Source organism: Acromyrmex echinatior, chromosome 4 (assembly GCF_024713525.1).
Source record: "Acromyrmex echinatior isolate Ae372 chromosome 4, ASM2471352v2, whole genome shotgun sequence".
NCBI classification, from domain to species: domain Eukaryota; kingdom Metazoa; phylum Arthropoda; class Insecta; order Hymenoptera; family Formicidae; genus Acromyrmex; species Acromyrmex echinatior.
In genome coordinates this window covers 7,211,207-7,232,769 of record NC_141855.1, presented here as the reverse complement: position 1 = coordinate 7,232,769, position 21,563 = coordinate 7,211,207, and the positions used below count along the sequence as shown (strand labels likewise).

Here is a 21,563-nt window from a genome sequence, read left to right as displayed (position 1 = left end):
GCCCGTAATTAAATGTGCTAAATCCTTAATCAATAATATGTACGCGCACGTGGTTATTTAGATGCTAATTTAATTGTATGTAACTGAGGTTGTATGTTACTCGTAACTGCATTAAGCTGCACCATGTGTTGTTATCGCTATGCATATTGTATCACTTTACATTTAAACATATATCAGTCAAGAATTTGGAACGCGCTTATTTCGAGAAAATCTAGACTACAAATTGTAAGTAAAAGAAGATGTACGAGTGATCCACATAAAGTGTGACAAATTAATTTAATTTAAAAAATATGAAAGATATGGAAAAACGTTTCACAGACAAAAGTGGCACGGTTTCGAGAGAGAGACGTTTTATGGTCGTGTTTATTTTCTAGGTGGAAGCGCCAAAAAGATATGAAAGTCATCTCCACTTTTTAAATGGAATTATATGTGGAGCAGACTTTCAAAGTGCATTTGTTCAAAATTTGTAATTTTTAGAAAACAAGAAAGAAAAAAACTACGCAAGAAAATTACGTACTTTACAAAAATAACAATATGCCAATCAGTAGAATGTGAAATATTAGACAAAATTGCTAAACAATAGTTAAAAATGTTAAACAAATTTTGTTTGTCTCTAGTTAAAAAACATAATATATTTTCAAATGTCTATGTTTTTTTAGCATATAAATTAACAATGAAAAAATGCTTTCTGAATATCTCAGGGTAGCTTATAATATGAGACTTCCAACACAAACGCTACGTCATTTCTAACTAAAAAAAAAAAAAAATTAAATTTTGAACAAAACGCATTTTGGAAGTCTGCTCTTCACATGATCTTTTTATATAATATGATTCCTCTAATTATTCTACAAAGTATTAAAATATGTTAAAGAATAGTTTACAAGATATTTTTATATTTTATTCTGGCACATATTGACATGAAATATTAAATGTCTCGTAAATTATTAACTTTTTTTATAATGGTACCTGTATGATATATTTTTATAAATAGAATAATAAGATAAATCAATTAAAACAAAGTTGTTTAAAAAATTATCCATTTTGCCTATATATTTTTTAATTCTTGATTTATTATATTAAATTATTGTATATATTATATATATTTATAGAAAATCTAGACAGATTGTGTAAAAGAAATGATTGAATAAAAGAAAATTTATGAATTACATTTAAACGTAATTATTTTACTACAAATGTGCATTAAAAAAATATTATTTTATATTCAAAGGACATATAAATATTCAAATTATTCAATTCTTTTTCAAAAAGATAGTAAAACTTAAAGCAAATAACAATATAATTTTCACCCAAAAAATTATAATTCTTTGAAATAGAACTGAAGAAACTCCTTTCTTGTAACTTTCTTAGCATAATAAGATTCCATTAGGTAAGATAGCTCGCAAAATACGAGGCAAATATATGTATAATAAAGGCCAAACCGATAAAACTTATTTCTTAGTCCCATTTATCGTTCTCCCTTGCGTGCCACGCTTTTTCGTTCAACTTTCATTATCTCGGAAATATAAAACTCACTAAAAAATGTGGAAATTCCTCCTGGAGATAAAATAACCAAATCGAGTTAATAAATATATTGCGGGCTGCGTTTTCCATAAATTATTTATTATAATTGTAAATTATATCCAAGGGACAGTTACACAAATTGAAAACATTAATCGTACCTTCAAGAACCGGAGTCGCTCCAGACGTTAACAGATGATGCGTGGCCTAAACTTCCTCTGCGGCGACAATCCATATACGCGAACGGGAGGCTCCGTTCGCTTGTATTTTATAACAAAATATTAACTCACACTTACATGTGCGCGTGCGCATCGTGTCTATCATTTTTATAGTAACAATTTAATAAGTCGCCGCTCAAATCAACGCGTGTTCCTCGATTAATGTAAAAACGTGCGATTCGCAGTCGGAAAAGAATCGAACCGACGGGTACACGATTATTTATAGTACAGTGATATTTACAGGTGTGCTTACAAATTATACTTACAATAAAAACGTTTTAATATGACAACATTCTCTCTGTCTCTTTCTCTCTATCCCTTCCTGTTTTAATTACACGCATACTGTCACCATATCGTTCCCATCCGTATACATACAAAACATTTTACGTTATTTAACGCGAAGCAACGTTACGGTACGTACACGAGCCACTTTGTCGCCTAAAATAAGAGCGCGTGAAATACAATTGTATATAAATGTGTATCAAGTAGCAATTTGAAATGCAAAACGTTTCGAATGGCGAATCGGAAGATCTTTGAAATAATATACTCTACATAGCGATTTCTTTACTCGTGATGAGATAATTTCTTTACACTGTCATGGATTATCTGATTTAAAAAAAATTTAAATCAACATTCACACAAATTAATTTAAACTCATGTGCGCTATTAAACCGACAATTCTGCACGCAAATCTGTCGCGAAGGATTGTGTATAATACGCGAGTTAGCATAACGACAGGATTTCGAGTACGTACGGTATTTACGGACGCTTCTCGTAATATCAGGCACTCCGAACAAGTTGCTTCAACGAGAATAGACTAATTAATACCGAACGAGGTAAAGGGGCGCGATAAGAACGCACGACAAAATTTTGCAAGACCGTTCAGTGAAGTTCGCGGATTTCCTAGTGCTTTCATGACTTCGTTCCTCAATTAAAAGCAATACCTTTGAAAAACCAAAGAACAAGAAACCTAAGTCCTTCGAAATTTCATTCCATTTCGAAAATTAAAATACAATCTCGTCTATTACTTGGCAAACACTGCGTTGTCGGTACATGCAAAATTTTTTTATGCATAATGACATTAACAGAGATAACACAAAATAATAAAGAGTAGCGATAGCATGGAACAAATGTTTGTTACGAATATTTACGATAAACACTTGTTCCATCCGCACTATTTTAACATTTTGTCAGTAATGTACCATCACAGTATTATGCACATTTTATATAACACACATTTATACATGAATAAATCTTGTCTCTAACGAAATATTGCTTGCCTGCTTTCTACAGATGCCAGTCAATTCGCAATGGAAAAGGACCGTGTATATCCGCCGCTTTACTCGTCGGCTTTTCAACCACTGATCGATCGATCGCCCTTAATGAAGCGTCTTTGGTATAAATCATTCATCCCGCTAGACGAACGCGATGGAGTACGAGGATAAATAAAACGCGAGCGTCGCTACGACCGCGATATGATAATGAGGAAGTTTGCGGTAGCGCGGCGTTCTACGCGTAAAAAGATAGATCGTCGACGAATTCAGCAGGCGAAAGAAAATCGGCACGCGCGATCGTACAGTTCGGAAAATAGACAGACGCGAGGCAAGCGTGAAAAACTGCTATAAGCGGCACTTCTTATAACATATTTACACAAGTCTAATTTGCATTTTAGCGACGGCGATGCTTGTGCGATTTGCATCTTGTCAAGTAAATACTGATGGATAAGCGCGAATGTTATCAGACCACCGTCATCTTGCCATTAAGCAGCATTGGCAGACTCACGGGTCATGCCTTTCTTTTTGGAGTCTCACTCTTTAAAAGAATTTATAACAAAATGTAATATATTTTTAATATTTCTCTAAAATGATTAATTTTAATATTTTAAACATATTTTTTAATTTAAGAAACTCCTAGATAGAAAAAAATTATAGATTCCATTATATTCTTCTTTTCCATTATATTTCTTCTTTCATATTCATTTTAAATCAAACGTTTTATGAATTATACATTTAAATAGTACTTTTCCAATGTAATAATTTAAATAATAATTTAATATTCTGTCCTTCTACATTTGACCTTAAAAAAAATTTCGCTTGCGGCAAACCAATTAGGCCCTCCTTAAAAAGTTCTGGATCCGCCAATGTTAAGAAGAAACGCGGAATAATTCCTCGAGTAAAATTATTTTTCTGGTTTCGCAGCACGTTCAACGAAATATTAAATGCAACACACGGCGGTATACAACTATAACGCGTCCCTAGAGCGGAACAAACTTTAAAGCGACATCGATCGCTCTGCCGCTGAAATATATCGGTGGTATCTTTATGCATAACACGCGATATATTATTAATGGAGCATGTGTGTATTTTGGTACCATCTCTGGCAAAACGAAGAACTTCGGACAAATTAAGGATCAATTATTAGTATGTCTCTCTTAACGAGAATAAAAGGATGAAAATAACGGCGTATGAATAAGGAAAACATTAAAATAAAAGTGAGAGTGGCGAGTGTTTCCGAGTTTCCAGCGCCTCGAGAGCGCATGAATGTTACATGACATTATTTTGCATAAATACAAGACGCCGTCGCCTGAAATTCCGCGGGGGTTACCGCACAAAAGAAAACCGAGGGGCTCACGAGGCAGCCACCTCGTTGCAGGAAGTGGAAGAATAATAATGAAAAAAGAATCATTCTCGGTGATGAGAGGATTTTCTTCCGGATGGTGGCCTCTCCACAGCTTTGCGTTATGTAAACCTTAATTAACGTGCGGACCAATTAAAAAAAAAACCGTACACCCCCGCAAAGCTACGTAATTGTATCTCGACCGCGAAGGAACTCGTTTTCCGTTTTTTGAATCTCGCTGAGTGTAGCCGTGTGATGATATCTTTTGGGAATTGTATTTACTATCGGTACTCGATTACACGTTCGGTTATACAGTTACTATTCGAATCATCGATTCGCGGAAATCGAGTTGCCCTTCTATCGATGTTCTTCGTGATATTGTTCTGGTGATATTTCGAGTCTTTAAATTCAGTATTTCTTTATGCGAGATGTACTAAAAACAAGTATAAAGGTAATAAATTAAAAACATACATTAATTATTAAACTTATTCAAATAAATTGACTAATCTGCATCCAATTCAGACCATTATCATAGTTTAATAATCGAGGCTTGATTTTAATAGAACAAATAAACAAATAATTGTGAAATGTAGAATTAATAGATTAGTAGAAGAAAAAATAATTCTTTTCAGTGACCGATATTCTCTCGCCAGAGTAATCGATTCGTTTGCCATAATCATTTGTACAAGAGAATGAGAAGATTAAAAAAAAGATGGATGGCTGAATAAAAAGATATCTCATGAAATTATTAATGAGAAATATATATCAGAGGTAAAGAGACACGTACGCTGATCCAACGAAATTTCCTTCTCCCAAAAGGTTTTAATTTTTCTTTCAAAGATATGGAAATGAAACATCGACTGTATCAATTATAATCCTCATGCGAAAATATACACAGGTACATGAAAGAAATATTAATGTTTATATAAAAAAATATGTTTAATATGTGTATGTGTGTATGTGTTTCTATAAGCGTGTATCTTCTCGCACGAGTTACATTAAGGTTCGCATATACTTTTCGTCTCGGCGGACAGCGACGAAAAATCAATTCGCGAGAATGATATATGTCCCTGATGATCGCGATCTCGCGTGAGATCGTATCAAATTATGTCATTGACGATGTTCCGACGACTTCGACGTATTACCTAACTGATAGTCTAGTCCTTAAAGATAACGACCAGTGCGGGCGTTATTGCGTTAACGATCTCACTGATGTGTCGAAAATGCGACTTCGCGTCGCCGGATGCTCGCGAGATCGATTCGTCATAACGACACTGTGTGTGAGTTCAAGGGATTACGATTTACCGAACGACGTACAAACAAACAACGAAAACGGAGCTCGGATTTATCATACACTGTGAGCAGTTGAGCGAAATTACATTAATGCGTGATACGCAATCTATCGTAATTTTTCATTATGTCAAATGGAATCTTGATTCATTTTCTATCTCTAAGTAGATAAATATATTATTGTGTTCAAAATCAGAAAATATTCTGAAGAAACATAAAATTATATACATAAGAAAAATATTGTATAATAATAAAAAATATTAAATAAAATAATTTTTAAGACCGTGCTAGATTTTTAGTACCCAAATAATTCGATGTGAATTTATATCCAATCTACTGAATTTAATTTTCAGTCTTAAAATGCAATTTTAATAGAACTGGAATAATATCATAAATAAATTGACACAAAAATAATATTAATATTCATAGATATATAGAAGGATATTAATAATCTTATGCTAATAAATTTGATAACCAATAAATCATTTCATTGCGAATAATATTATCTCAATCGGTATTCAAACCTGCATATTCCTGTATTCCGTGCGAGCGTTTTTCTAAAACGTAATATTTATTGCAATATAATTACAAAAATTACAAAATTATGTAAGAAATATAATTATGTAAGAAATGTAAAAAATAAAATTCTATATTTTTTTAGAAAAATAAAATTAAGCTTTCTCTAAAGAAAAATTAAAGCTTTCTAAAAAAGAAAATACATCCATATATTTAAGTCCCATTTAATCACCGGATTCCAAATGTAATTAAATTCGGAATTAGACATTTCAATCAGTTTTATTTCGTCAGATTACTTTCAGATATACCAATTTTCTCGTGACGTTCCGATTGTTCTGAACAGCGGTGCGACCCTATCATTGCTCTTGTTATAATTTTTGCGATCAATAGCCAATTAAGAAAGCACATGTGATAAACAAGATTGCGCATCACCGGCGAGATAAAGCGTACTCGTTTTATGCGCTTTAGAAGGAAGAAAAATCCGAGCTCTGTTTATTACGTACTAATCCTTGCGATCACCCACGAGGGAGAGTTTTCGCTGGCTCGACAGACGCGCGCTCTCCCGTTTTCCCGCACAATTGCAAAATCGATTCTATGGCACGAAGGACAACCCTCCAGCTACAATCTCCGACCATTTCCGATTTAAGTCTCGTTACGCGCTTCCCCTTCTTTCTTTCTTGCTTACTTATCTGTACATTACATATCCCTATTTACAGTGTGATGTACATACATATCAATTTCTATAAAAATCGTCTCGGCTATGGCAGCAATTATGACAGTTTCGATATACAAAACCGCTGTAAGTTCGTTGAGAGATTTTTCTTGAGTGTGGGCGTGATCGTGTTTGGCCGCTGCATCTTCAGTGGTGGTCAATAATTTTCAACTGGCGCACAAGCAGCGTCGATTAAAACACGTCGGGTGATTTTTTCTAACACAATTGCCTCGCAGATTTCACGGAAATTGGCCTGCTTAAATTTCAATACCAAGGAAATTATACAAAATATTACTCATAAACAGTTCAATGTTTTAAGTTGTTTTTCACACATGTCGACGTTCTCGAAACGAATGTTGGATCTGTTGATTTCTTCCACTGATATAGCACAGATCGCTACAAACCAGTTGTGAATAAGTCCCAGAAGTTTGTTACCAGCAAATGTTACCGACAGATTATCGATATGCTCCATGAAACTCACTTGGTGAGTTTCTTCCGTGGGTATACAGTTGAGTATACAGTGAGTATAAGGTATACAATGAGTTAATCGTGAGTCGACGAGGTCGATAACACAGTTTCCATAAGATATGTCTACCTATTAAACAATAAAACTCAATCCATCGATTTTACAGTTTAATAATCCAAGAAATAAAATATTCTCATCATATATCTACTTTCCGATACCATTTTGTATTCGAAAATGTGACAACATTCGATGAATACTGTCACGTCTGATTGCATCATGCACTTTATTCTTTCTGACTGTCGCTTAAATGTACAGTTCAACGTAAATGCTTGCGGTGGTCCTTAAATAAAGGTATTCCAATCCTATTCAAATAAACCACTCGAGCCTTCTTATACACATTTACAAATCAATCCATATTGTTCTCGTTGCAGTATTGCAACAAGGCAATGTTAACTATACATATATTATGCTTGCTCCTTTCCATACTATCTTGTCGATGATTAGGATTATCCTTCTAATTTCGAGAATTTTTCAAATTCCCAGAATGGACGACACGTTTACAGATATACAAGTCTATTTTAACAAACATCGACAGACGCTTATTATTGGCGTCTAACGACTGACAAATTTGAGATCGCATTGTCACAATATGTACCACAATTCGGCGCAACAAATAATAATTAGTTCAACATCTTCAACGTAATTTACAGCGGTTTGGCACAGCGTGTCCGTCTCTGCCGTACCGTTTTGTCAATTAAAAGCAATATTTTCGGGTGCTAACTTCCGGTACCGGGCTCAAGGACGGGGGTCGTCCCTCGCGCGGGACAACCCCTTCCTCTTGTCAGCCATAGTAATAGTTTTTGCTGTTGAGGTTTCGAGGATTTTCTGTGCGGAGGATCGTGTGAAGATTATCTGTGCCAACCATGTGGTTCCCAAGATCAACGCGCATCCCCGTGTTGGTCGCGTGAGATACCGACGTGGCGTGAATGCTTGTCGGCGATAAAGGTATCCTCGTGTCGGCATAATAACGTTCGCCATGAAGTCTCTCGGCTAACTGCGTTTCGGGCAATCTACAATATAAGGAATATAATTAGAATACATAATTAATAATTCCGCAGAAAGATAAAATTATAGTAAAATTTCCAAGTCCCTTCTATTATGAAAAGTAAAGTAGAAGGACAAAAAGTATTTAAGATTAAAATTGTTTACAAATTTCTACTTCTATAATATATTTAAATTTCGAGTAAACACTTTTTATTGTCGTCTCTAATTATCATTTTTTCAATTATTTAAAAAAAAACAGAAACAAAGAAACAAAGAAAAAAAGAAAAGGCATATTTTTATTCTTCTACAATCAGTTATTACATTAAAATTGCATGTCCAAATTTTAACTTAGAAACATCTATAAACTCATTTTCTGAAAAACTTTGTTTTTAAATTACATCGTTATTGTAACAAATGAGCGATATCCAAAATAATTACTTTAGATTTAAATAAGATAGAAAAAACTTATATTAAAACAATTTTATTAATTCACATAACAGAAGGGAGTTAATATTTTTCTTATTGAAAGTCAAAAAGAGAGATTTACCTTGCGTCTTGCATTGGCACTGCAACCGGTGTAGTGAGATCGATGTCGGCATCAATCTCGGAAATATCGTCAGTGAATCCATTAGGGAGAGCCTCATTATTCGCATGGAATTTTGCATCCCTCTTGGCGCGATGCCGGCTGATTAATAAGCGGCCAATAACCAATCCCAGAAAGAGCAGAATACCGGCACTGACCGATACAATAATGTAGAGGTAGAACTTTTCTTGGTTGTCTACAGAAATCATGTTAAATAAACACTTTAAACTTTCTTTCTTTCCTCTGTAAAATATCGACAACAGCAGATTCAAGCATTATTAATAATATATAAAAGAAAAGCACATTATTTCTTTTTTAATTCGTTTTTATTCGTTTAACAATCTGCTTTTGTCCTACAGTTGTAAATCTATATTATTTATGTAAATAATTATCCGTGTATACGTATCCAACATGACAGTCGAATAACATTCAGAAACTATGAAACAAAAAGAAAAACCAATCAACATGCAGTTCTAATTATTACTACTAGAAACAATACAACGTCAAACACACAATGCTCACATTTACTAGTTGCAATTAATTAGCATGTATCATTTGCATGTATCATTTTCCGGATCCATCATTTCAATGTTTTCGAATGTCGAGAGACATTCGAAATATAAGTTTCGATTAGTCCGATTTTGGATGTCATAAATAAGATCAACGTAATAACTAAGATGCAATAATAAAAAAATAAAGTATATTTCAATATCCAAAATTGAGCCACTCAATCTTAATTCATCAAGAATTAAGATTTCTTTACGTGCATATATCACAAGATGCTCAGGCAACTACAAGGATAAATAAATATCTTTCGTCAACGTTTGCCCTCGTGGGGTAAACTACCCTATCGTATCCAATCCTGGCAAGAGTCGTCAGGATCGATAGAAACAGCTCTTTACCAGCTGATGTTTTACCAGCTGAAAATAACGAGCGACCGATGGTGTACTTACTCGTTATGAAGGAGTAGGCATTGATCCATTCATTCAGATATCCCACCACTATGTGATCCTCTTCCGGAAACGCGTAGACGACGGTAGTGCAATTTCCGGATGCGCTGGCACTCGTGGATATGGCATTACCAATCCCGTTGTCGCTCGCCATTGAGCTCGCCTGGATAACCGTGGGTGGTAAAGGCGGTAAGGGTAAATCTTTCGCTCCGATACTGAGCGACTTTAACATGTTCAACCGCGCGTTCACTGTGCACGCGAGAAACAAACGTGAGGGAATGGCAGTTTGCACCAATTGCGTAAGAGCCCAAGCTTGGGTTTTGAGACTGTTATAATTTTGGTGAATCTAATTTTCGATGCTAAGTACTGATATAGAAGAAACTACTGTTTACTATTATTATTATTATTGTTATTATTATTATCACTGTTCACAAAGAAAGAAACTAACAAGGGACGTTTACAACTCTCCGGAAGCGATTCAATTCTCGTTGAAATATGTTAAACACGCAAAAATTTCAAAGACACGTATTTTTTTGTATTATTTTTCAAAAATCTAAAATTAAAAAAAACCCTATCTCCATTTATTTTAAGAATTTTAGCCTTAAATTTGAAATTAGAGATCAATATAAAAAAATACGTGTCTCTTAGATTTTTGTGATTAATACAACATATTTCAAGAAGAATCGAATCGATGTTCTGAAGTTGTGACAAGTTCCTTGTAAGAGTGTTTTCGTGCGTCTCCAATAAAAGCAAGAATTCACCGAAATTATATTGATTTTAAGATTGGAATTTGAACGAAAAAAAGAAAGCGTTAGACGTTACATAAATTATATAGCAATTTCACAGTGGCGATAGATCGTAGGAAAATATTTCACAAGAAATAGAATATTGTGCATATTAGTAACATTTCAAACGTGTTTTCGTATTAAGGAAATTTCAGAGCGTGTTTGGAAATTTTGTACAAAAAAAAAATAGATTATCGTAGTACAGAACACACAATTTTTCGTACTATAATTTAAAATATGTTAATTACATAATTATAATGTACAAGACAAAAAATATCAGCGATGAAATAATAATTAGTCACTGTGTTATTTGCAACAAAAAATATGATCGATATTTTCCATCAAATGCGATGTTTTTTCACAGCATTTAATGCAAGATAGAAGCAACGTACAGCTGTGTCTATTTATGTCAAAAATACTATAAATAATATATTAAACAAACATTGCATAATATTCTGTGATTATAATCAAAATGGATCTCTGATGTGTATGAAAATTTTTCGTTTACAACTTCAAAGTAAAATTTAAATTTTATTTTTCTACAAATCTAATAACATCTAAATTATTATACTTTGCACAGGTCTATTAATTTGCAAATATTATATTATTATTACATGTTTTAAATAAGATTAACATGTCATTAATTAAAGTTTACGGAATAAATAATATGATGCAAATATCAATTTGCAATTTAGACTAGTAATGAAGAATGTAATAACTTTTTCGTAATGCTTCATTAAGTTTTAGTAAATGTACGTTGCGCGACCCGATATATGTATATCTGCATATGTGTGCATAATGCAAATATGTTTTTCCAGCAAACTTCCACAGCGTGAATGATTGATTATATCATAACACCTCTAATAGTCTCCTACCGAATGAATCATGGGAGCTGTTCGGTGCAGCTCTCGTCACCCTGAATACCATTATTTTCATAACAATTACAATTTAAAGAACAAGATTACTCAATTATTCGTCATTCAATTATCATCCGAATTTTTTTGTGCTTACTGAACAAAATTCGAGATATAAAATGGAGAATTTCCTACAATAAGTCGTTCTATCCTGTGTCTTTCCACGGATCGTAAAACTTAAATGACACATTGTACTTTTGTAATGCTTCACGGTCTTCTGACTCACTTTTCGCCCGAGTTATTTTTCAGGAAATAACCACATGGCATCTCCAAACGTCAATGGAAATGAAAGAGCGGAATAAAATATATAAAATAGAGATAAATATATATAGTCCACGCTTTGTCATTGTACACCGACGGAATATTATATGTAATAAGAATCGTACGTTATGCAATACGCCGCTTATTTCAATTCGTTGTAAATTTTAATTTTTATTATACGTATATTGCAGTGTGACTCAAATTCTAAAACTTTATAACAAACAAAAACAGAATTCTTTGAAAGCACTATACAGCTGCTAAACATTGGTGCTGCTTATAAATAATTATAGAACTTTTATTTAAGTTATTTAAAAAAAGAAGTTTTGATTTCAGATACTGAAAATATTTCATAGTTTAATGAAATGTAAAAGATAATTTTATTCAATCTATATTTTTACTTTATAAAATTCGAATTCTAAAGAAAAATAAATTGTATAATTAATTATATAGATAAGTTTACTATTTCTTCCAAGTGAGATAATCGCGTTCGCAGTTTCTTACTACACTATTTCGTTCTGTTCTGTACACAGCAAGCATCATGATATACTTCGTTATAGAAGTAACTGATCCAACAGACTTAAAGATAACGAATTACGCGGACACGACGAGTCTCGCGAAGCAGTTTCGCTGACGTGATAAAACCAAGGAAAGAATCAGCACATCGTAATGTTGAGACACACTTATCAAAGTTATGCATTTCTCATGATCAATTATATTTTGAGATTGTACGATTAATTCTCTTTCAAAATTCGAATTTTAAGAAATGAAAAATATAAAAATGTTCAGAATCGATTAAATTTATGTATATTATTGTATATATTTATTATATTCTAGCCGACTCCTAACGCTTCGTGATTTATTGTTCTTTATTCGAAAAATATAGATTTAATAAAATTTTTCACATTCCATTACATAATTTAATGGAATATTTTCTCAGTACATTTATGTCGTTAACACTGTATACGAAATAGCTCAGAATCAGTATGTTCATTGGAAAGTTTCCGCAGGGCTCAGTAATGTCTTAGCTTTGAGTTATTTACATTATAATTCAAACAATATGGTTCTAGTTCTTCCGGCCGCGTTGTTCCGCCAAGCTTACTATCTCTCCCTTGCGAGATAACGTTCGCAGTTTCTAGTTTTCTAATTAGCGACTTGGGAATGCTTACAATTAGCTGACGACGTCGCGGAAATGCCATTGCTATCCCGTCTCGCGAGTTTTCACTATTTAAGGTCTCAAATCGCATTTAGTTATAAAATTTACATAACGAATTTGATTTAAAGAATTATAGTACTTTTATGATAATTACATGCGGAAAGAATGATTTCATTGAAGTAAAAATTTAAGTAAATGGATTAATTTTATTGGATTTCTTTAAAATAATTACGTAGAAAGCATAATGAATGTTGTAAAATTTTGACGTTCTAATAATTTGAACGTTCTACATAATTTTTTGATAAATCAAATTATTTTTTCAGATCTGTATCTAACTAAATTTTTAGATCAAAATTCAGCAAAACAGTTCTTTCCGTATAAAGATTTCTCGTAAATAAAAATAAGAGAACGAACCAAAAAATTCTAATCGTATCAATCAGAATTCTGATTATATTTTAACCAGAATTATAATAGAAATATAATAATAATATTATAATTCAGAAAATTCTAATTTGTCCATTTTTAATCAGAATTCCAATTAATGAAACCAGACTCTTTTTCAGTGCATATGTTGGCATAATATGATCATGACGCGTATTACATAGAAATTCTACTTTGAAGAATATAAAGATTTGTTTTAGAAGCTGTTTTTACAGGCATATTTTTAATGGCGTACTATACTTTTAATTGCTTAATGACTGAATTCGAATAGTGTTGATCTTCTGGAATAATGTTGATGGTACTTTTATTAGCGTTCTTAATATGATAAGCAAAGATAAGAAATGCAAAGATGAAACGTAATGGACTGTATATAATTTATACAAGACGTAAATTACGACTTTTAAATTATGTCAAATTATAAGAACAAAAATAGGAATGTAACTTGATCTTCTGATATTTTTTATCTTATCAGAAGTATTTTGCAGAAGATATGTACGTAGTACAGCGTAATTATTACACTGAAAATTATGTTTCTATGTCTTCAGACGAATTTACTTAGTCGACTAGATAATAGCTGTGTCTGACGTGAGTCTTCAAACATACACAGAGTTATGTAATTATATTTGTGTCTCATAGTAAGTAACACGGATATATAATTTCAGTCTAAGTCGGTTAATTATTTCGCCAAAGGAAATTAACTACGAGTACAGTATATTCAGCATTATGAATATATTTGAGCTAACGGACTGTGATTCGGCCTCTTTGATTCATAATTCATACTGAATTTAATGAAACTGTTTCTCCACTATATAATTATTTCGAATTTTGAAAAAGTAATATCGTGACTGCTTTTACGCATTAAACGATCTAATAAAACTGTACGATGATTGATTATAACATGTAATTGATATTAAAGTAATAATTTTTCTAAAAACCGTGATGAGGAAATTAAATGAATTTCATAAAGGATATCGAGCATCAAAATAGCGACAATAAATGTAAAACGAGATAAAAAATATACGAGTAAAAGAGAATATGGTAGCAGACTAATTTTAAACATTTTGTTGAGAATTACGAGTAATATTCGCGCGAAATCCGTGCCTTTCGCTCGAGATGGCAATCGATTGTCTATGAAAGTTTAATCGCAGTACCCCGCATTTCATATTTTATTCTTCATAAAGTATGCAATGCACGCAAAGCTACACTCGCAGTTTGGCGTTTTTTCGGCTGTTTTTAATATAACATCATATTACATTAAAAAAATGGAGCTATCGTTTTTAATTAAATAGATATACATAAACTACTTACGATTTATCACCAAAAATAATCTTCGTTGCGCGCAATATGGCGATTAAAAATTGATTTATTTTTGACAATACATTAATATTAATCGATATCACAGAATGACATTGTGATGTTAAACGTAATCTGTATACATGGAAAAACACGTATTATCGGGAATTAATTTGTTTATTGCAATAGGATTGAAAATTATTGTAACAACGTGTCTCAAATTGTGAAAGTGTATTAGATTAAACTTGCAAGCGCAAATCACGTACCAAAAGATATAAAAGTAATATTCAATTATTCTCGTTATAAATAATCCCTCGAATTGGCAATACGTAATTTCGTTTTGTACGAAAAATTATATATTCCATATATTCGCAGCGCAAAACGATAAGCATGTGTCTATCATTTGAAAAAAAGAGGAAAGCGTTTTATATAAAATTCCGCGACGTGGCTGAGCGTGTTTTCGCGCATCGGCGAATGAGACGTGAACAAAGCCGAAAAGTTATCACAGATAAAATAGGAACGGATGCCGTTGCTTTTATTGCACAAATATTTTTATTCCATGGCAAAATAATTTCTCGTCAGTCTCGCTGTAAAAACGTTATACACTGTCGTTAATGCGAGCCACACACGAACTACATTTCTGTATTGCACGTCCGCGAGTCGCGCGAGCTACGTGCACTGTGATCGAAAGAATCATATGACTAGAGCTGCCACCTGTTCACATGCGAGAAATGTACACTTTACGACAGCTGTGATGTATGTACACGTATTAATATATTATGTACAATCTCGAGGTTAAAGCTTTACGATCACGTAAAGCCACTTTCAGACAAGTCGATTTTCAAAAGGAAGAAGAAACGGTGGAAATATTTGACACAATAGTCTGTTATTTTCTCTAAAAAGCAATGAAATTTTTAAGCCTGTTGCATATTTCTTTTCAAAACTGAAGAAAACTTCAGTCGACTGCTATTTTTTCATTTGATTGGCGTGCACCGCCAATAAGATTCATAAAAATTCTTATTGCCGTCATTTCTACACTACCATTTCTTCGTAAAAAAAAGTCGTGACGAATAGAGCAGAAAACTTCGCTCGCAATTTTTCTGAGCAGTATTAAAGGGAAGATAAAAAATATAATATACATACATATTTTCCAATTTTTCAAAGAATAATTAAAAAAGAAAATTAAAAGAATATTAATAAAATTCTTATCTTTTTTTTACACTGTTATGCAAAATGTTTGAATAACTTAACATACGTTTTATAATGCATAAAAATACAACATTATGTATCTAATGTCCTAATGTTTCAATAATGTATATGTATATATTTAGATATTTAAAAAAAGATTAAGAAATCAGTATTAAATATTCAACTGTCATTAAAGAATTGTTTAATTTAATTGTTAAAAGAAAAACAAAAAATATTGATGTCTTGATTATATAACAATTATTTCATCAATTTAACAATAAATAAAAGATCATTACTCGCGAATTAATATTTATTTTACAAGATTTGCAAGATTCCGTTTAATGAGATTCATACATTCAATACACATACGTAGCTTTCTTGATTAATTGCAATTTCGGGAAAAAGATTTAGCATTTCATTACTAAGTAATCAAACGAGCGCCTCATAAATCTGCGTTGATAGAAAACCTGGGTGTAAATCCACTACTAAAACGCACTGGACAACGACGCTTAGAGGCAATAAAGCATCGTACGATGTTAAGCTCGTAAAGCGAGAGCTCGATCTCTGTTACACTGCGAGTTAACTAAAATTCGAGGGAACTGCCACCTAATCGACATTCGATGGCTCATCCTGGTGTTAGTATATTGACTGTGAATCGATCATTGGCGGAGCGACCCTTAACGAAATAGTCATATCGCTCTCAGCCCTGGTATACTAATGTCAACATCAATCACTAACAGCAGCTATTAATCGTGCCTCAAAGTTTGCGTAGAGACTAGAGAAGGACACTTCGTGTTCGCGAGAGATCAATTGCAAGATATTTCGCTCTTCAAATTGGCTAAGTCTGTAAATGTTCTTATCACTCTTGTCTATTCGTATCTCTCGTACTCAATATCTTACTTTACTACAACGAAATTTCAACTGGAAATCTGCCATTTGTGTCTTAAAGTTATCATAAGTTATTTCCTGTTGACCGATTTTTCAATTAATAAAATAACTAAAGTTACTATTATTTTATAACTGTGTGTAATTTTTAATTGAATCATTTATTCATTTTTTTTTATTTTTTTAATCGCTAGAAAGGCAATAATATACAACAATAAACAAATAATTTTTTAATAGATGCACAATATTACATTAAGTACAACAATCGTCACAATTATTAGGTGTTGGAATTAATTCGTAGCGTTTTACAAGTGATGGGAAGTACTTTCATTAATGTATTTTTTAATGCTCATGTGAAATAAATAACATTCTTTCATTAAAAAACGCTACGAATTAATTCCAACACCTAATACAAAGAAAGAAGAAATTATTGTAGTTGACATAAGTAGTTAAGATTCTAATCAATTTCATCGCTTAAGTTAGTTTGCTAAGTTTGTGATAAGAACTCGATACGAGGATCAACAATTTCCCTTTACGAACTTAAAAGTTTCACTTCAAAATAGTTCACGCGGTAGGTATTGATGTCGTGACAGCTGTTCGATAATTGCTTTTGCATCGACAGCTTTCCACCTAGTTTGGAGGTGAGAGAGAACAGTCACCAAACTTACTAAATACTATGTACGACTTTATTATAACTGATTGACATTGACTTCGTTGTTGACGATTGCTCCGTTAAACTCGTTTAACGGCTAGAAAATTAGTTATTATCGGATATATGATGTTTACGAATAAAAGCATCTGAAAAAGTTTCTTCTTCTCGAAAAAAATGTGTTTTTAAAAAATTTCGAAAAGATGAGATAGAAATCTTTGAAAAAAATTGCAATCATTCTTTACATAATTATTAATTTTTTAAATATCCTGTTATTGACTGTGTCTATCATAATTAAAACTATCGAGGTTATATAACTTATCGAAATACAATATAAATGTATTCGAATTACAATACAACTGTAATTAAAATTGAAAAGTCACATTATAAAATTGAATATCTTCTCTTTTACATTATTGTAAAAATAATTCTAGATAAGTCTTTCGTAGAATAAATTTTACAATGGCAAAAATTAGTGGGAAAAATTTTGCAATGACAAAGAGAAAAGAACTGAGGATAAAACCAAATTTTATTCCGTTTTGACGGTAAGAGAGGATCTTTATCTTAGAGAGCCAGAGTTAAAAGGCCACGGCATAGAGTCCGCTGAGTCGGCTAGCAAGTTAAAAATGTAAATAGAAGGGAAAGTAAAGTTTTACGTGCCCTGAAAGCTCTCATCAAGCTGTGTAACTTTTACTTAAGCGATTTTGTTCTACCTGGCGCCGTATTATACTCATGCTGTACAGCTTGCCAATGCGAGCTTACAAACGATATTTAATGAGCCACAGTAACCTACTTTCTTCAGTCTCATTGATTTTAGCAAGAATTATCGTTTTACTTGTTTCCTATGTCTATCTCTTTCTATCTTTTCTTCTTCCTCCTTTTTCTTCTGCTTCCCCTTTCTAATTTCTCTGAAAATCTACTCGATATATTTCGCTTGATGATACTAAAAATTACAATGTAACTTTACATTTCTAATTTAAGACATGACTCGTTATTTGTGCTCCCTTCTCACATTTTCCGTATTACAGTTAAAATATGAAGAATTGAGTATAGAATTGTAGATTATGCGCTTGAGAAACAAGGGTACACCATCCTACGATGAGCTAACACGATTCAGTTTAATTAGTTACGTCAAGGCAACGACGAAACACGATAACTTAAGATTGTCCTCAGACATTCCACTCGATTAAAGCCATCCAATTTCAACATTAAGTTCTATCATTGTTTGCTGGTTAATGTACGGGAATAGCTGCTGCCCTAACGTGCCGTTTCTTATCTTTACTAACGACGAAATATGCGCCGATCCTCATTTGTCTGCGTCGGCAGCACAATTCTGACGGTTTCTTTGTTGTCACTTAAAATGTAACATCACATTTACACAATATCCGTTTATCACGCTACGCAGTTACGTATAACAGTGAAATTTAAATGAGCAAAAAGTCATTAGCAAAAAGTCAATGTTGATATAAGTGAGCATTCTCGAGCAATTAACAATAGCCTGATTGTTGGATTATTGCGTAATTAGACATAGAATTAGGTGCGACGAAAACTATGTGTAAATTCACAAATTTAAATATACATCCGCGTGTATAAATTTAATATAAACACGTGAAAACAGTTTCTGTGCGAAATTAAATTTCCCAAAAAAATTAGAGAAAGTTATTTAAATCTATTTATTATTCTAATTTGCTGTTAAATTAAATAAAATTTTCAACGTGTTTTATCAAACTACTACGCGCGTAATCCAGAATGTTTGTGTTAAAAACATCAAGTTTATCCGTTTTGTTTCTATCACATCAATAAAACAAAGTGATTTATGATATTTAAATATTTCCTTGACTACTTTGATCACAATAAATTACTAGTCGGTACAAATATATTAAAATTGAAAATTACAATAAAAAAATTCAAGTATAAATCTTCTTTTGTGGCTATTAAAATGCTTACACGGTTCCGTAAGCATTGACTTTTCTACCATCTAATAGGATTTGAGATGCAATTTGCATTTTCCGACTCTAGTTGCGAAAGTGCATCAAAGAATCCGATCCGCTTATACCGATTACCGGCGGGTCAATTTAACTCCATTTTTAATATCGAACAGTTCTTCGCGCGATATTACTAATCACTATCTCTGCCTAGACGGGGAAGCTCAATTATTAAATCCATTGATCTAATCGACCGTGAGAGATTACGAGACGTGCTTTCGTCTGCGCTTAAGAACTTTACAAATATTTTGTTCCACCTGAATCGGTAAGTTGGAATCGAATGTGTCAAATTTAGTCAGCATTCTGAAGAAAATAAGACGCAAGAAAGTTCGAATTGATTTTTCTTTTCGACATCAGACCACGATTTATATAATCTTCTCACCAATAGTTCCATGCACACCCAATGCATCTTCAAATTCTTTTCATTACATTCTGTACATCTGTCTGCAGACAGATATTCGCGATATAGTTTTGTAATATTTTTAAAACGCTTGTTTTTTGTAATATGGGCAAGTGCTTGCGATATTCAGTCTCAATTGATGTTTCTATTTTTGTAAGTGTATAAACAGGATATTGATTATTTCATCATTCAGCGCATCCGTATTTCCATCATTCCTGCAAGAGAAATAATGTTTCTCTCTTTATCCTATATGATGTAAGTGCAGTAATGATTTATACAATGATTTATTCAAAGTTTAATTTTGTTTTAATTTGACAAAGATACAAACGGTAAAAGGATACAGTTATACCTTAGGAGGAGAGGTCATTATCTTTAATTAACGGTACGATAGAATTCACGCTGTCTTTGATAAAGTTTGCAAAGCCGTCGAAGTAAAACGTGTCGTCGCCGGCGATCCATGTTGAAATTGACCTAATGAGAAAAAGAGAGAGAGAGAGAGAGAGAGATATTACTTCGCCAGACGCAAAGTCAGGTTCACAGGTTTTTCATCGTTCACATATCGTAGCCTATCAGGTGGCATTAACTTTATCTGAGATTTTTTCCCCCGATAGTTCGACGTCCCCTTTCACCTTTAATCTCGGTCGGTGCACATCCGGCGCGTCCGATATTCCGCACCGCCTGCGCGATGCGCAACCTTTTCCCCATGGACGATCACCATTTCAACCCTTTTTGCGTAGATGGCGAGTAGAAAGACCCTGACGAAATCTTGATCAAAGGAAAAACTGATCCTGACGGAAGTTTTAAATGCCAATACAGATCATCACAAAATGCAGCGACACGTTTTTACACATCGTATCGATAAATGTGAACGAAATGTACGGAATGTTCCATTTTAACATTATTTAAATATTTACCTTTTCAAGTTTAAATTTTATAAACATTGTTACTAAGATATAAAAATAACGACAATAAAACAAATTCTTTATATTGTTATTCAAAAATAAATAACAATTAATGTGTAAAAAAAGACAAATGGACCGAATGATTGTGGAAACGCAATAATTTAATACAATGATTTACCTTAATATAAAAATTCAATATAATAACGGCTTACTTTTCAAGCCATCTTTGGATAATCACAAATGAAATATACAGAGATGTCCATTGTGCTGTCGACTAAGAAGCAGAAAATTCCTTTTATAAGAAGAAGTCACAGGAATAGAAATTGTTCGATAATCAATACAGTGAACATACTTTCCATTCAAGATCGACAATTTACAAATGTAAAAGTAAAGTAATCCTTATATAAACAATTAAAATAATCACTCAGTAATAGTCAAAGACTAATATAAGATAAATAGTGTTACAATAATAATCATAACATTATGAATATCGATTTAATAGAATTATAAAGAAAAATAATAAAAAATAAATTTTTTATATTAAAAATGACAATTAATGTCGATAAAAATTGACACGCATGAATGAGTACCGGTAACCTTTGAAGAACATAGGTCGAGTTATAGTATTTCGAAATTAAGTTAAAGATGTAATGATATATTGGGTTACAACTTGTTATATTAGGTACACATAAAATATATCAAAGTTTTTATATGAGAAGACATCAAGTTTAGTTATTCATTGATTTCGAAAGTATAAGGCGAAACTTTCTAGGAGACAAAGTATATAAGAAAAA

The 21,563-nt window shown here is 32.5% G+C and overlaps 1 protein-coding gene and 1 long non-coding RNA gene across 6 annotated transcripts in view; both read right to left on the bottom strand.

Moving 5' to 3' along the window:
* Nucleotides 1–1,599: 1,599 nt before the first annotated feature.
* LOC105152483 (uncharacterized) overlaps nt 1,600–21,563 on the bottom strand; it is a 185,526-nt gene continuing 165,562 nt past the window's right edge. For 4 of the 5 annotated variants that reach the window (XM_087405359.1, XM_011066815.2, XM_011066814.2 and 1 more), the window contains 3 exons: nt 9,917–10,162; nt 8,928–9,159; nt 1,600–8,406 (listed from right to left, as the gene is read on the bottom strand). In XM_087405359.1, the coding sequence (XP_087261485.1) occupies nt 8,178–8,406; nt 8,928–9,159; nt 9,917–10,162 (707 nt within the window). In that variant the 3' untranslated portion in view covers nt 1,600–8,177. The remainder of the gene's footprint in view (nt 8,407–8,927; nt 9,160–9,916; nt 10,163–21,563) is intronic. The other variant, XM_011066819.2, reaches the window with a different exon arrangement.
* Nucleotides 9,193–9,910, bottom strand: LOC147909904 (uncharacterized). Its single transcript, XR_015544791.1, has 2 exons — nt 9,486–9,910; nt 9,193–9,399 (listed from the first exon to the last, which is right to left on the bottom strand). It is a non-coding gene; the product is annotated as an uncharacterized LOC147909904 (long non-coding RNA).